This window comes from Somniosus microcephalus, chromosome 7 (assembly GCF_052327205.1).
Source record: "Somniosus microcephalus isolate GS21.2 chromosome 7, FLI_Smic_1.0, whole genome shotgun sequence".
Taxonomy (NCBI): domain Eukaryota; kingdom Metazoa; phylum Chordata; class Chondrichthyes; order Squaliformes; family Somniosidae; genus Somniosus; species Somniosus microcephalus.
In genome coordinates this window covers 263,280,092-263,296,602 of record NC_140993.1, presented here as the reverse complement: position 1 = coordinate 263,296,602, position 16,511 = coordinate 263,280,092, and the positions used below count along the sequence as shown (strand labels likewise).

The window sequence follows — 16,511 nt, the reverse complement described above, 5'->3', positions numbered from 1 at the left end:
GTGGGAGCTCGCTGTGTGAAAATTAGCCTCCGCGCTTCCTACATTACAACAGTGACTACACTTCAAAAAGTACTTAATTGGCTGTAAAGCGCTTTGGGACGTCCTGAGGTTGTGAAAGATGCCATAGAAAGGCAAGTTCTTTCTTTCATTTAGTATAATCTTCAGCAAAGGGGTGTAACAAAACAATTAGGTGCAGAATTGTCCTCATGCCAACATCCATGAATTAGCTGGTCTAGACTATGTTACAACTAACTTTGTAAGATAAGAAATGCAAGTTCTTTTTTCTTACAGGTGGTTGTGGAGGGAACGGAATCGACAGCGGTCCTTCAGAATCTGATGTCCCTGACGGAGTATCAGATCGCGGTGTTTGCCATCTACACGAAGACTGCCAGCGAGGGCCTGCGGGGGGCCGAAACCACCCGTGAGTAGCACGTAGCTAAGCCCCGACCCTGCCTTTAAGCTAGGGGTTGCCAACTCTCCAGGATTGTCCTGGAGTCTGCAGGAGTTGAAGATTAATCTCCTGGAAACTGCTGCCAGTAAAAACAATCATTGGGGCGTTAAAAAAAAAGATGTTTCTTCTCCTCTTCTTTGAACAGTTTCATTTACTGGCGATAAAAGTATTGGAGATGGGGAAAGGCTGTTTGACCGGCAGGGGCGGGTGGAGGCGGGAGGTCATGTGACTAAACCTCCAGGAATAAGTCCAACCAGAGTTGGCAACCCGAACCTCAGCTTCAACCCTGACATTTGCGACTTTAAACATTTGGGTTTGAGAAGCAGTTTCGATTTATGCATGGAATGCAGACCCAGTGATAAAAAACATTTGTTTAAAAGAAAAGTGCAGCCAGTGTAAAAGAACGGTTTTTGCTGATGCATGGAGGCTGAGATTTTGGCAGAGCCCCCCTCTGCTCTTAAGATCTGAAACAAGTCTCACAGTAAATCCTGAATAATGCTTTGTAATGTTGCCCTTTGTAGGATTAAACAGAAGTTGATTTATATGGAACATCATTTGCAAAATTAGCTTCCACTGCAATCCAAGATTTGGTTTAAGGTCAGGTTCATAACTATTAGTCTATAATGTCAAAAGCTAGAGGAATTTTAGCTATCAGAGGACAGGTTCCATATAGTCACTTCAGCCAGTGTGTGTAGCATAATTAAAATAACGTAGTGTGTTGTGAATCAGTATCCCACTCTACAATTGTGGATATCAGTAAAACCTGAATATTGAATTGTTGTCCTAAACATGATGTATTTTTTCTTAAAAACTTTCTTCATACTATTATTAAATGTGGAGGGGTGGGGTGTGGGGGGTGTACATAGCATGGCAGAGGCAGCATTACGTATGTAACAAGGCAATAAGAGAACATGGTATCTAGCCGCTTGAGTCAGAAGGTGGCGGGTTCAAATCCCATTCCAGGAACGTGAGCACGTAATCCAGGCTGACACTCTCGGCGCCAGTGCTGAGGAGCTGCCGTCCTTCGGATGAGACGTTAAACCGAGGCCCCGTCTGCCCTCTCACGTTGATGTAAAAGATCCCGCGGCACTATTTTGAAGGAGAGCAGGGGGGAGTTCTCCCCAGTGTCCTAGGGCCAATATTTATCTCTCAACCAACATCACTAAAACAGATGATCTGGTCATTATCACATTGCTGTTTGTGGGAGCTTGCTGTGCGCCAATTGGCTGCCGCATTTCCTACATTTACAACAGTGGCCACACTTCAAAAGTACTTCATTGGCTGTAAAGCGCTTTGGGACATTCTGAGATAGTGAAAGGTGACATAAGAAAACTACTAGGCACTTGGTCTAAACGTTAAACAAAGCTTTAATCAACTGTTTTACAACATGGAGGTCTAGTTGTATCCTTCACTAGTTCCTGTTAAGAATGTCCCACGCAAGCTGGGCCCGTGCCCGAGTATTTATACTCTCCCTGGACAGCGCCATCCGCAGGCCGCTCAGTATTATTTCATAAGTCTTTCTTTCATGAATGACTGATTCATGTCAAAAGGCGCTGTAGAAATGCAAGTCTTTCTTTCTGAATCTCTCTGAACTCTCCAAATGAAAGCTAAAGTAATTTGTGCAGCAAACGTCCAAACCCAACTTTAAACAAAAGCTAACAAAGGCCTTGCCGTGCGTCCCTGCTCCTCTCGGGTCCCACGTCTTTTTGGCAGCAGCTTCTCCTATTTGAATCCAATGGATGATCCCTGACGTAAGAAAACTACTAGGCACTTGGTCTGAGTATTAAACAAGGCTTTAATCGACTGTTTCACAACATGGAGATCTAGTTGTCCTTCACTAGTTCCTGTTTACAAAATGTTCTGAGCAAGCTGGGCCCGTGCCTGAGTATTTATACTCTTCCCTGGACAGCGCCACCAGCAGGCCGCCCAGTATTATTTCATAAGTCATTTCTACATGAATGGCAAGATTCATGTCAATCCCTACGCATCCACTGACGTCCTTTGATGCAGGTGTAGCTGGAATCCACTTTACAAGTTTGAACCCTCGCCCCTTACGGCAGATTTTACACCCTTGACCGAGATTCTTAGCAGCAGCTGTTCCACGTAAGTCACACATAATCTTCAGTCACCCCCAATGAAACTGAAACAATTTGTAAACTGGGTCCATCTTCACCTGCGTCAAAGGACGTCAGTGGACGCAACGGACCATCCATTGGGTTAGACTCAGGACTTGGATACACCCGACTCTATCAGCTCAAAGCCACTCTGAATATTCTTGCATTTCATGGTCTACGGTGAGATATCTTTTATTTAGCCTTACAGAAATTTAAGTTAAAATAAAATTAATAGTTTTTAATGTAGATGTTGTCCCATATCGCATACTATATGAATGATACCGGGGCTAAAGGTGTTAAATTATGAGGACAGGTTGTATAGTTTAGGCTTGTATTTCCTCGAGTGTAGAAGATAAAGGGGTGATCTAGTGGAGGCATTTAAGATTATTTGATAGCGTAGATAGAGAGAAACTACTTCCTCTGGTGGGAGAGTCCAGAACAAGGGGGGGGGAAACATTAAAATTAGAGCTAGGTAGTTCGGGGGTGATGTCAGGAAGCACTTCTTCACACAAAGGGTAGTGGAAATCTGGGACTCTCTCCCCCAAAAAGCTGTTGAGGCTGGGGGTCAATCGAAAAATCCAAAACTGAGATTGATCGATTTTAGTTTGGCGAGGGTATTAAAGGTTACGGAACCAAGACCGACAGATGGAGTTAAGAAACGGATCAGCCATGATCTAATTGAATGGCGGAACAGGCTTGAGGGGCTGAATGGCCTCCTGCTGTTCCTGTGTACCACATCTCCAGAAGCAATCTTCTTTGCTGCCTGGTTGTATCACAGAAGCATTGTGTTATATATACCCAGGGAGTCAGACAAAGAGTTAGCAAAGCACACTGATGGAGAGGGTACCAAACTCCCTGTCCAGACCATGCCAGATGCAAACATTGTTTCCCCTTAGACCGGGTCGGCTCGAGGGGCTGAATGGCCTGTTCCTAGGTATGAATATTCATTTATTTGTTTCCTTTCAGTGGCACTTCCTGCAGCAGTTGATCTGGATATCTACGATGTGACCCACAGCAGCATGAGAGTCAGGTGGAAGGCTGCTGAATCTGCCTCTGGTTACATGATACTTTACGCAGCACTCACTGGGGGCGAGACAGCTGATGAAAATGAGGTACAGTTTTTACTAACTATTGAATAATTTAATTCTTCTTAATGCCTGCTTTCTTCCATAATTGAAGCCCTGCTTAGAAAATTGCGTTCACAGTTTCGTAAACAGGTCATCAATTATGTGGACAAATGGGCATATTCCATTTTTCTATTGAAAGAAGAGTTCACCCTCTTATCATCTAATGCAGTAGGCACAAAGCAGTTCGGTTATTATACAGGAAACTTTTTTTTATCCGGCACGGACGGGACCGACGTGGTGCCGGTTCATCAAAAATTCCAGATAACCGAGCGCTATAGTAAAAGATACAGAGCTGAGAGCTCCGTATAAAGCAACAAACCCTGTTGCTTAGCAACAGCTTCAGAACAATGGCCACAAGTTGCAAGCGTCTCTGTAGCTTAGCAACAGCTGCAGCCACACCCTTGCACAGCAACAAATGGAGGAAGGCAAGTAATAAAAGTTACCTGAACCTACTCCTGAATTTTGCCGGTTAACCGAGATTTCCGGTTATTTAGGTGCCGGTAAATCGAAAGTTTCCTGTAGGAAGATACAACTTTTTAGCTCTTCTCGAATCTTCCCTGTTTAAACAGATTCAACTGAAGGATGAGTTTGGTCACCTGACACTCCCTTATCTAATTGGCAGATCTGTGGCCCAGTGGTAGCATTCTCACCTCTGAGTCAGAAGGTTGTGGGTTCAAGTTCCCCTCCAAGAGACCTAAGCACAAAATCTAGGCTGACACTCCAGTGCAGTACTGATAGAGTGCTGTACTCTCAGAGGTGCTGACTTTCAGATAGAATCATAGAATGGTTACAGCACAGGAGGCCATTCGGCCCGTCGAGCCCGTGTCGGCTCTCTGCAACAGCACTTCAGCTAGTCCCACTCCCCTGTCCTTTCCCCGTAGCCCTGCAAATTTTTTTCCTTCAGGTACGTATCCAATTCCCCTTTGAAAGCCACGATTGAATCTGCCTCCAGCACCCTTTCAGGCAGTGAATTCCAGATCCTAACCACTCGCTGCATGAAAAAGTTTTTCCTCATGTTGCCTTTGGTTCTTCTGCCAATCACCTTAAATCTGTGTCCTCTGGCTCTTGACCCTTCTGCCAATGGGAACAGTTTCTCTCTATCTACTCTGTCTAGACCCCTCATGATTTTGAACACCTCAACCAAATCTCCTCTCAACCTTCTCTGTTCCAAGGAGAACAACCCCAGCTTCTCCAGTCTATCAACGTAACTGAAGTCCCTCATTCTTGGAGTCATTCTCGTAAATCTTTTCTGCACCCTCTCTAAGGCCTTCACATCCTTCCTAAAGTGTGGTGCCCAGAATTGGACACAATACTCCAGTTGAGGCCGAACCAGTGTTCTATAAAGGTTCATCATAACTTGCTTGCTTGTAATCTATGTCTCTATTTATGAAGCCCAGGATCCCATATGCTTTTTTAACTGCTTTCTCAACCTGCCATAGAGTCATAGAGTTATACAGCACAGAAAGAGGCCCTTCGGCCCATCGTGTCTGCGCCGTCCATCAAGCCCTGTCCAATCTAATCCCATTTTCCAGCACTTGGTCCGTAGCCTTGTATGCTATGGCATTTCAAGTGCTCATCCAAATGCTTCTTGAATGTTGTGAGGGTTCCTTCCTCTACCACCCTTTTAGGCAGTGAGTTCCAGATTCCAACCACCCTCTGGGTGAAAAAGTTCCTCCTCAAATCCCCTCCAAACCTCCTGCCTCTTACCTTGAATCTATGCCCCCTTGTTATTGACCCCCCTACTAAGGGGAAAAGTTCCTCTTTACCCTATCTATGCCCCTCATCATTTTGTACACCTCAATCAGGTCCCCCTCAGCCTTCTTTGCTCCAAGGAAAACAACCCCAGCCTGTTCAGTCTTTCTTCATAGCTGAGGCGCTCCATCCATGATTTGTGCACATATACCCCCAGGCCTCTCTGTTCCCGCACCCACTTTAGGATTGTACCCTTTAGTTTATACTGCCTCTCCTCGTTCTTCCTACCAATATGTATCACTTCACACTTTTCTGCATTAAATTTAATCTGCCACGTGTCCGCCAATTTCACCAGCCTGTCTGTGTCCTCTTGAAGTCTGTCACTATCCTCCTTACTGTTCACTATACTTCCAAGTTTTGTGTCAACTGCAAATTTTGAAATTGTGCCCTGTACACCCAAGTCGAAGTCATTAATATATATCAAGAAAAGTAGTGGTCCCAGTACCGACCCCTGGGGAACACCACTGTATACCTTCCACCAGTCTGATAAACAACCGCTCACCACTACTCTCTGTTTCCTGTCACTTAACCAATTTCATATTCATGCTGCCACTCTCCCTTTTATTCCATGGGCTTCAACTTTGCTGGCAAGCCTATTATGTGGCACTTTATCAAACACCTTTTGGAAGTCCATGTACACCACATCGACCGCATTGCCCACATCAACCCTCTCTGTTACCTCATCAAAAAACTCAATCAAGTTAGTTAAACACGATTTGCCTTTAACAAATCTGTGCTGGTTTTCCTTAATGAATCTACACTTGTCCAAGTGACTGTTAATTTTGTGTCAGATTATTGTTTCTAAAAGCTTCCCCACCACCGAGGTTAAACTGACTGGCCTATAGTTGCTGGGTTTATCTTTACACCCTTTTTTGAACAAGGGTGTAACATTTGCAATTCTCCAATCCTCTGGCACCACCCCCGTATTCAAGTAGAATTGAAAGATTATGGCCAGTACCTCTGCAATTTCCACCTTTCCTTCTCTCTGCATCCTAGGATGCATCCCATCCGGTCCTGGTGATTTATCTACTTTAAGTACAGCCAGCCTTTCTAGTACCTCCTCCTTATCAATTTTTATCCCATCCAGTATCTCAACTACCTCCCTTTCACTATGACTTTGGCAGCATCTTCTTCCTTGGTAAAGACAGATAAAAGTACTCATTTAGTACCTCAGCCATACCCTCTGCCTCCATGCGTAGGTCTCCATTTTTGTCCCTAATCAGCCCCACCTCTCTTATTACCCGTTTACTATTTATATGCCTATAGAAGACTTTTGGATTCCCTTTTATGTTAGCTGCCAGTCTATTCTCATACTCTCTCTTTGCCCCTCTTATTTCCTTTTTCACTTCCCCTCTGAACTTCCTATATTCAGCATGGTTCTTAATTGTATTCTCAACCTGACATCTGTCATACGCCCCCTTTTTCTGCTTCATCTTACTCTCTATCTCTTTTGCCATCCAGGGAGCTCTAGCTTTGGTTGCCCGACCTTTCCCCCTCGTGGGAATGTACCTCGACTGTACCTGAACCATCTCCTCTTTAAAGGCAACCCATTCGATTACAGTTTTGCCTGCCAATCTTTGATTCCAAGTTACTCAGGCCAGATCCATTCTCAACCCACTGGAATTGGCTTTCTTCCACTTAAGTATTTTTAGATTGTTCCCTGTCCTTTTCCATAGCTAGTCTAAACCTTATGATACTGTGATCACTGTTCCCTAAATGTTCACCTACTGACACTTGCTCCACTTGACCCACCTCATTCCCCAGAACCAGCTCCAGCAATGCCTCCTTCCTCATTGGGCCAGAAACGTACCGATCAAGAAAGTTCTCCTGAACACACTTCAGAAATTCTTCCCCCTCTCTGTCCTTTACACTATTACTATCCCAGTCTATACTAGGATAGATGAAGTCCCCCATTATCACTACTCGATAGTTCTTGCACCTCTCTGTAAATTCCCTGCAATTTGCTCCTCTCTATCCTTCCCACTAGTTGGTGGCCTATAGAATACACCTGGTAGTGTAATGGCACCTCTATTGTTTCTCAACCCTAACCAAATAGATTCTGTCCTTGACCCCTTCAGGACATCCTCTCTCTCCAGCACTGTAATATTCTCCTTAATCAATCAAATCAAATCAAATCAAATCAAATCAACTTTTATTGTCATTGTTAGTGCACAAGTGCAGTACAGCGAAATGTAGGCTTGCGGCTCCCGAGAGTGTACAATTTGGATTAGGACACTTAAACATTTCAACATACATTTGTACATATATATTAGCATAAATATGACCATAATAAAGTGCATCGGCAGATGTGCAGGCTTTAGTGTTTATTTGCGGAGTTCAGTAGGATGACAGCCCTGGGAAAGAAGCTGTTCCTAAATCTGGTCGTACGGGTGCGAATGCATCTGTAGCGTCTTCCAGATGGTAGGAGGGCGAACAGACTGTGGCTGGGGTGGGTAGGGTCTTTGATGATGGACCGTGCCCTCCGTAGGCAGCGTTTCTGATATATATGTTCTATGGTCGGTAGCCGGGTGCCGGTAATGCATTGGGCAGTTTTGACTACCCGCTGCAGGGCTTTCCGGTCATGGGAGCTACAGCTGCCGTACCATACCGTGATACAGTTTGTCAGGATGCTCTCTATAGTGCAGCGGTAGAAGTTAGAGAGGATCGGGGGTGACAGATTACATCCCTTCAGCCTCCTCAAGAAATATAGGCGCTGCTGGGCCTTCTTCACCAGAGAGGAGGTGTTGAGGGACCAGGAGAGGTCTTCCGTGATGTGGACTCCGAGGAACTTAAAGCTGGCCACCCTTTCCACCTCCGCCCCATTGATGTGGATGGGGGTGTGACTTCCGCCTTTGGACTTCCTGAAGTCCACGATTATTTCCTTTGTTTTCTTTCATTCCCTTTCTTTCCTGAACACCTTATATCCAGGAATATTTAGTACCCAATCCTGCCCTTTTTTGAGCCAGGTCTCCATTATCGCCACAGCATCATATTCCCATGTGTCTATTTGCGCCTGTAGCTCACCAATCTTATTTACCACACTTTGTGCATTCACGCACATGCACTGTAAACCTATCTTAGACCTTCTTGTCTGACCCCACCTAATACTGTACTATTTCTTACTCAAGTGCTATCTGTCTCTCCCAATCCTTTGTGCACCTTGTTTCTCCTTTCTAATGCTACATCCTGGTGCCCATCCCACTGAGACATTAAACCGAGGCCCCATCTGCCCTCTCAGGTGGATGTAAAAGGTCCCATGGCCACTATTTTGAAGACGAGCAGGGGAGTTATCCCCGGTGTCCTGGCCAATATTAGTCCTCAAACAACATCACTAAAACAGATTATATGGTCATTATCTCATTGCTGTTTGTGGGACCTTGCTGTGCACAGATTGGGTGCCGTGTTCCCTACTTTACAACAGTGACTACACTTCAAAAGTACTTCATTGGCTGTAAAGTGCTTTGTGACATCATTTTTTAAAATTCGTTCATGGGATGTGGGCGTCGCTGGCAAGGCCAGCATTTATTGCCCATCGTGAAAGGCGCTATATAAATGAAATTTCTTTCTTTTCCTTCTCGTGCCACAGTTCGTCTGCAGATTGCCCTGTTGTGCAGCAAAATCTTTTGGAACTCATGAAAATTAAATGTTGAATTAAATTCTGCAGTTTAGCATCAGTAGTATGTCTTATCAATTGTGCCCTTGGCTGCAAAATGGCTTTTGATGCTTGATTATAATTAGAGTACAACGCTAGGAAGTTACACCAAACCTTTATAAATCAGTGGTCAGGCCTCAGCTGGAGTGTTGTGTCCAATTCTGGGCACCACACTTTCGGAAGGATGTCAAGGCCTTGGAGAGGATGGAGAGGAGATTTACTGGAATGGTTCCAGGGATGAGGGGCTTCAGTTATGTGGAGAGACTGGAGAAGCTGGGATTGTTCTCCGTAGAGCAGAGAAGGTTAAGGGGAGATTTAATAGGTGTTCAAAGTTATGTAGGGTTTTGATGGAGAAAAAAAAGAGAAACTGTTTCCACTGGCAGGAGGGTCGGTAACCAGAGGACACCGATTGAAGATAACTGGCAGAAGAGCCAGAGGGGAGAGAAGGAGAAATATTTTTACACAGCGGGTTGTGATCTGGAAGGCACTGCCTGAAAAGGCGGTGGAAGCAGATTCAATTGTAACATTTGAAAGGGAATTGGATAAATACTTGAAATGGAAAAGATTGCAGAGAAGAGAAGGGGAATGGGACTAATTGGACAGCTCTTTCAAAGACCCGGCACAGGCACTATGGGCCGAATGGCCTCCTTCTGTGCTGTGTGATTCTATGGCCGGAATCTTACCGGGGCTGCGAGTGCGAGTTTGGAGGCGGGTCTGCTGTCAAAATGGCAGTGATTGACAACGGGGCGGATGTCCACTCTGATCCCGCCTCCTTGTTAATTTCCCAAGTGCCGGCTCCGCCTGCGGATTGCAGACCCGGCACTAAGCGGCGGGTCAGGCAACTGAGATACTTAAGAAGCTGCTTAAAGGTATTGAAGCAGCATTTTACCAGGTCCTAACGATTTTTCCATGTTTTTTACGAGGTTCCTGACGCTCGGGGATCACGTCAGGTAAGTGTGTCGGGTTTTCGATGACTCTCCATTGTTGTGAATAGTCGACAGTTGCAAAAGTGGTATAGAAGCTACCATTTCACAGCTGTACAATTTCCAATCTTAGAAGCTGGAGCCTTCAGGATTTATAATACACATTTCAGCTTTATGGAGGTTTGAAGTGTTTAGAGCAAACTCTCTATCCAGTGTCACCTCCTTGGAGCAATCTCTCTCACCATTGACAGATCGCTTCTGTCATCTCAACTTCAGCTGCCATCTATTCCAGCAACATCGGTGTCCTTGTAACTCTCTCACCTTGGTCCTCAGAATCCCACTACGATCAGCCCCAACACCAGCAGCACCAGGCACACCAGCAGTACCAACAACAACACCAACCTTCTCCGCAATCAGCTGATGCTGCACAGGACAGAGGGCATTAGCACCCAAGTACATTGCTGCCCGGGAGGCCAGGGATGGCCTCACCATGGCCAGATTTACTTCACTTAACACTGTACACCGTGGCTGCCACATGATGCACCAGGTTAACACGACCCCACACCAACACCATAAAGCATCCCTACAATGCCCAAGCCATTCCTTTCCCACTCATCACCACTGCAGGGGGTACCGTTATGTCTCATCATTCACTGCAACTCACTAAGCCAATTCCAAAGGTGCACACAGATCTGTCCAAGAAGGTAAAGTGTGGAAAATAAAGCTTTCAATGTTTGACAGCACATTAACAGAAACTTTACATGAACATTGGCGATAACATCCAACTGCCTACCCTTGTGTGTTGTTAGTCGGTATGGTTGGACAAGGATGAGGGTGAGTGTGAGAGGTGGCTAGTAGATGGGGAAGTGATAATGTAGATAGAGAGGGATCGGTGGCGGTGCAAGGTAAGGATGTGCAGGAGTAGGGTAGGGAAGGCAGAGTGATGGGGATGTGATGAGTGGCACAGCAGGATGAGGTTGAGTGTGGCTTGGCAGTAACTTTTCATGATCTACTGAGATCATTGAAAGGTTTGCGCCACTGCAGCCTGGTCCTCCTGATGACATCCCTGCTTGTGTCCTCCTCTGTAATGTGCAACCAGGCTGCGTTGGTCTCCTGGGGAGGTCTCTTTCGCCCATTGGAAGGGAAGAGGACCTCCCTGCATGCTGTGACTCCCTCCCTAAGCATATGGAGGGAGTCATGGGAGAGTCTGAGTGCAATGCTTGTCAGTGTTTGCAGCACCTCAATGGTGCAGAACACTGACAGCACAACTGTCAAAATGATTGTGGCCATGGCCCCTTTAAGGAAACCGGCTGATGATGCGTCATCAAATGACATCATCAGACCAGTTTCCTTTTAATTGGCCGGGAACCTCGCAGGGCGGGCTCAACAAACCCAATCATCGTACAATCATGTCGGAGGCCCGGATCGATACAGCTGCGGGGTCAGGACTCGCCAAGGACATTGCCCATCCCGGACCTGCCAAGGTTGGTAAAATCCAGCCCGTAATATGATTCAAATTTAGACTTAGGCTTTCAAAGATAAAGGGCAAGAATTCAGAAGAATGTCCTCATGCAGTGAAGTCAACCTGTGATTTTCCAGTTTTATATTGACCGTGAAATGATAAGAGGTATGATTGCGAAATCAGCTTGTTGCATTGTCCTTATTTCACCACAGGTAAAAATGGCCGATTCAGTTACCGATATAGAACTGGAGGGACTGTCTGCGGACACTGAATATACAGTAACAGTGTATGCCATGTATGGTGAGGAGGCGAGCGACCCATTGACAGGACAAGAAACGACACGTAGGTCTTGATCGTGCTTTTACTTATTTACCTAACATCTGTCTGAGGCTGAACCACACTGTTCGCAACCTTGGTGTCATATTTGACCCTGAAATCAGCTTCCGACCCTGAAATCTGCAACATGACAAAGACCGCCTACTTCCACCTCTGTAACATCGCCCGTCTCCGCCCTTGCCTCAGCTCATCCGCTGCTGAAACCCTCATCCATGCCTTTGTTACCTCTAGACTTGACTATTCCAACGCACTCCTGGCCGGCCTCCCACATTCCACCCTACGTAAACTTGAGGTCATCCAAAACTCGGCTGCCCGTGTCCTAACTCGCACCAAGTCCCATTCGCCCATCACCCCTGTGCTCGCTGACCTACATTGGCTCCCGGTTAAGCAGCGCCTCGATTTCAAAATTCTCATCCTTGTTTTCAAATCCGTCCATGGCCTCACCCCTTCCTATCTCTGCAATCTCCTTCAGCCCCACAGCCCCCCCGAGATATCTGCGCTCCTCTAATTCTGCCCTCTTGAGGATCCCTGATTATAGTCGCTCAACCATCGGTGGCCGTGCCTTCTGTTGCCTAGGCCCTAAGCTCTGGAATTCCCTGCCTAAACCTCTCCGCCTCGTTACCTCTCTTTCCTCCTTTAAGACTCTCCTTAAAACCTACCTTTTTGACCAAGCTTTTGGTCATCTGCCCTAATTTATCCTTATGTGGATCGGTGTCAAATTTTTTGTCTTAAAATACTCCTGTGCAGCGCCTTGGGACGTTTTACTACTTTAAAGGTGCTATATAAATACAAGTTGTTGTTGTTGTTATATTCCTCGTGTTATCTCATAAGAAATAGGAGCAGGAGTAGGCCTTGAGCCTGCTCTGCCATTCAATAAAATCATGGCAGATCTGCTACCTCAACTCCACCTTCCCGCACTATTCCCATATCCCTTGATTCCCTGAGTATACAAAAATCTATCGATCTCTGTCTTGAATATACTCAACGACTGAGCATCCACAGCCCTCTGGGGTAGAGAATTCCAAAGATTCACCGCCCTCTGAGTGAAGAAATTTCTCCTCATCTCAGTCCTAAATGGCCGACCCCTTATCCTGAGTCTACGCCCCCTAGTTCTAGACACTCCAGCCAGGGGGAAACATCCTCCCAGCATCTACCCTGTCAACTTCCTTAAGAATTTTATATGTTTCAATGAGATCACCTCTCATTCTTCTAAACCCTGGGGAATATAGGCCTCAACACCCGGAGTATCATGGCCTGTACGAAATGCTGAAGTAAAGCTTGTGATTAGGGGCAACACCAACAGATGTGCTTTTCCTAGAAGCATACAGCACAGAAGGAGGCCATTCGGGTCTTTTGTCATTAATCTGGCCAATCCTGGTTCCTCCCCAGGGACTGGTAAGCTGCCTCTAGGGCCAATACTGGCCTGCATGCAGCTCCCGCACATGAGGCTGACGGACCCATTTCTTGTGGCCCTGTTGCCGGCCTTATTAGGTACGTGCAAGCGTGCACAGCTCCGGGATCGCACCCCGATTTGGGCACAGTCCAGTTTCTGGGCAGTAGAGGTTTATCTTTTGAAATAGATGTTAGTGTGAATCACCTCATCCTCCATCCAACGACAACAACTCACGCCCTTAATGTAGTAAAACGTCCCAAGGCACTTCACAGGAGCGATTATCAGACAAACTGTGACACCGAGCCACATGAGATGTTAGGACAGGTGACCTAAAGCTTGGTCAAAGAGGTAGGTTTTAAGGTGCATCTTAAAGGAGGAGGGAGAGGTAGAGAGGCGGAGAGGTTTAGGGAGTGAATTCCAGAGCTTAGGAACCCAAGCAACTGAAGGCACGGCCACCAATGGTGGAGCGACTGAAATCGGGGATGCGCAAACGGCCAAAATTGAAGGAGCGCAGAGATCTCGGAGGGTTGTAGGGCTGGAGGAGAACATATAAGAACATAAGAAATAGGAGCAGGAGACGGCCATTCGGCCCTTCGAGCCTGCTCCGCCATTCAATGAGATCATGACTGATCTTCTGCCTCAATTCCATTCACCGGCCCTATCGCCATATCCCTTGATGCCCTTACTAGTCAGAAATCTATCGACTTCTGTTTTGAATATACCCAATGACTGAGCCTCCACAGCCCTCTGGGGTAGAGAATTCCAAAGATTCACCACCCTCTGTGTAAAGAAATTTCTTCTCATCTCAGTCCTGAACGGCCGACCCCTTTATCCTGAGGCTGTGGCCCCGATACTCCCCAGCCAAGGGAAACATTCTCCCAGCATCCACCCTCAGAGGTTACTGAGATAAGGAGGAGTGAGGCCATGGAGAGATTTGAAAACAAGGATGAGAATTTTAAAATCGAGGTGTTACTGGACTGGGAGCCAATGTAGGTCAGCGAGCACAGGGGTGATGACATTACTGGAGAGTAAACAAATAAAGTGTACTGCAGATTGTATGTAATCATTTAATGTGCAGTTTGACATGAATCAACTGAGCGGTCTGCGGGTGGCGCTGTCCAGGGAGAGTATAAATACTCGGGCACGGGCCCAGCTTGCGCAGGACATTCTTAACAGGAACTAGTGAAGGACACAACTAGACCGCCATGTTGTAAAACAGTTGATTAAAGCTTTGTTTAACGCTTAGACCGAGTGCCTAGTAGTTTTCTTATGTCACAGTTTATGTCCATTGCGGAAAATATATTATAAAGAAGTTGATTTACAAAATCTTTTTACCTTGTATATGGATTTACCTGAAAATAAATGTATATATTGTTCTTTTTACAGTGCCACTTACTCCTCCCAGAAACCTCCAGTTCTCAGAGATTGGGCACAGCACTGGCCGGGTCACCTGGGACGCTGGCTCAAAGAAAGCTCGCGGGTATCGCATCATGTACGTGAAAACCGACGGGGCTACAATAAATGAGGTAAGTGCAGGAATCGGTTACGGAACAGCTCGCTGATAGCAATAATAAGACAAATTTACTGTTAATCTATAATTGTTGAAGACTGATTGAGGGGGGCGGGGGGGGAATTGCTCTGTGTTTTTGCACTAACTAAATGTGCGTTAATGAGTAACCATTTTGTTTGTTCACGCTAACCAAAGTATCACCAAAGTGACCGTGAAGCTGGCGGATTGTCAGTAAGAACCCAACCGGTTCACTAATGCCCCTTTAGGGAAGGAAACCTGCCATCCTTACCCAGCCTGGGCCTATAAGTGACTCCAGTCTCCACACCCAACGTGGTTGACTCTTAACTGCCCCCTCGCATGGCCTAGCAAGCCCCTCAGTTGTACCAGGGATGGGCAATAAATGAAATAACAACAGCAAGTGCTGGAAACTCTCAGCCGGTCAGGCAGCATCGAAGAGAGGAGAAACAAAGTCAATGTTTTGGGTCGAACCCGTCGTCAGAACTGGAAAAGGTTAGGGTGGAGAGATGTTTAAGCAGGGGCATCTAGAGCCATCTTTTGTTTCTTAACTTGTCCCATTACCTTTTGCCTTACACTATCATGCCTTTTGTCATTCAATCTTTCCTGCCTTCCATCCCATCGCAGACCTTCCCCTTGTTCTTTCCTCCCCTCCTCCCTGCCCCTGCTTAAACATCTCTCCTCCCTAACCGTTTCCAGTTCTGACGAAGGGTTCAATCCGAAACGTTGACTCTGTTTCTCCTCTCTTCGATGCTGCCTGACCTGCTGAGTGTTTCCAGCACTTTCTGTTGTTGTTTTGGATTTCCAGCATCCGCAGTATTTTGCTATTGTATGGGCAATAAATGCCTGTGCTGCCCACATCTCGAGAATGAATTAAAAAAAACGCATCTGTTCTCTCTCATCAAATTGCTTATGTGGGTACATGAATCAGTCATTCATTGAGAAAGACTTGTGAAGTGATGCTGAGCGGCCTGCAGGTGGCGCTGTCCAGGGAGAGTATAAATACTTGGGCACGGGCCCAGCTTGCGCAGGGACATTCTTAACAGGAACTAGTGAAGGACACAACTAGACCTCCATGTTGTAAAACAGTTGATTAAAGCTTTGTTTAACGCTTAGACCAAGTGCCTAGTAGTTTTCTTACATCAATGCTCATTGATGTAGAGGCCTGGCATCAACAATTTTACTCCGCTGGTAAAGAAGCCTTAGAAGGATTTGTTATAACATTTTAAGGCTGTACTTTTACGGAAAAAGGCCTATATTCAATTCATATAGCAACTTGGGCAAGTGGTCATATTTTGCAGGTGCAAGGCCTGCCGTGCTGAGGTGACAGACACGCCAATGTTGCCCTCTTGTTGACCCTGTAAAGGACCTCCTTGGTTTGGGAACGTCGGGCGTGTTCCTTCTTGGACCGGGAGGCTGTCGGTCGCCGTTCGCTCACCCGGTTGATGGCATTAGCCGCGCTGGAGCATTTACCAGAGCGGACCGCTGAGGGCAAGGAGTCTCCCTCTCCCCTTTCTGACTGCCCACCAACATCGTGTTTATTGAGGCCCTTCGCCGGGGGGAGGAGCAGACGAGAGCTCTGGTGCTTTCCGAATCCAGCAAAAGCGCAGGCTCAGATGGCGCCTTGCCAGAATTCCTGAAGAGCCAGGGTCAATGTGACCGCAAGTGGTTGGCGTCCCAACATGCACACCTCTGGCCCAAGCTACGGCAATACACAAAGGTCATTCTGAGACCGGGGGGGGGGGGGGGGGGAAAGCTGCCGATATTCCAAGAAAC

General features: G+C 46.4%; 1 protein-coding gene across 4 annotated transcripts in view; it reads left to right on the top strand.

The window, feature by feature from the left end:
- Positions 1 to 16,511, top strand: part of col14a1a (collagen, type XIV, alpha 1a) — a 278,665-nt gene that overhangs the window by 112,392 nt on the left and 149,762 nt on the right. For all 4 annotated transcript variants that reach the window (XM_085993692.1, XM_085993691.1, XM_085993690.1 and 1 more), the window contains 4 exons: positions 292 to 421; positions 3,532 to 3,677; positions 11,694 to 11,823; positions 14,597 to 14,736. In XM_085993692.1, the coding sequence (XP_085849818.1) occupies positions 292 to 421; positions 3,532 to 3,677; positions 11,694 to 11,823; positions 14,597 to 14,736 (546 nt within the window). The remainder of the gene's footprint in view (positions 1 to 291; positions 422 to 3,531; positions 3,678 to 11,693; positions 11,824 to 14,596; positions 14,737 to 16,511) is intronic.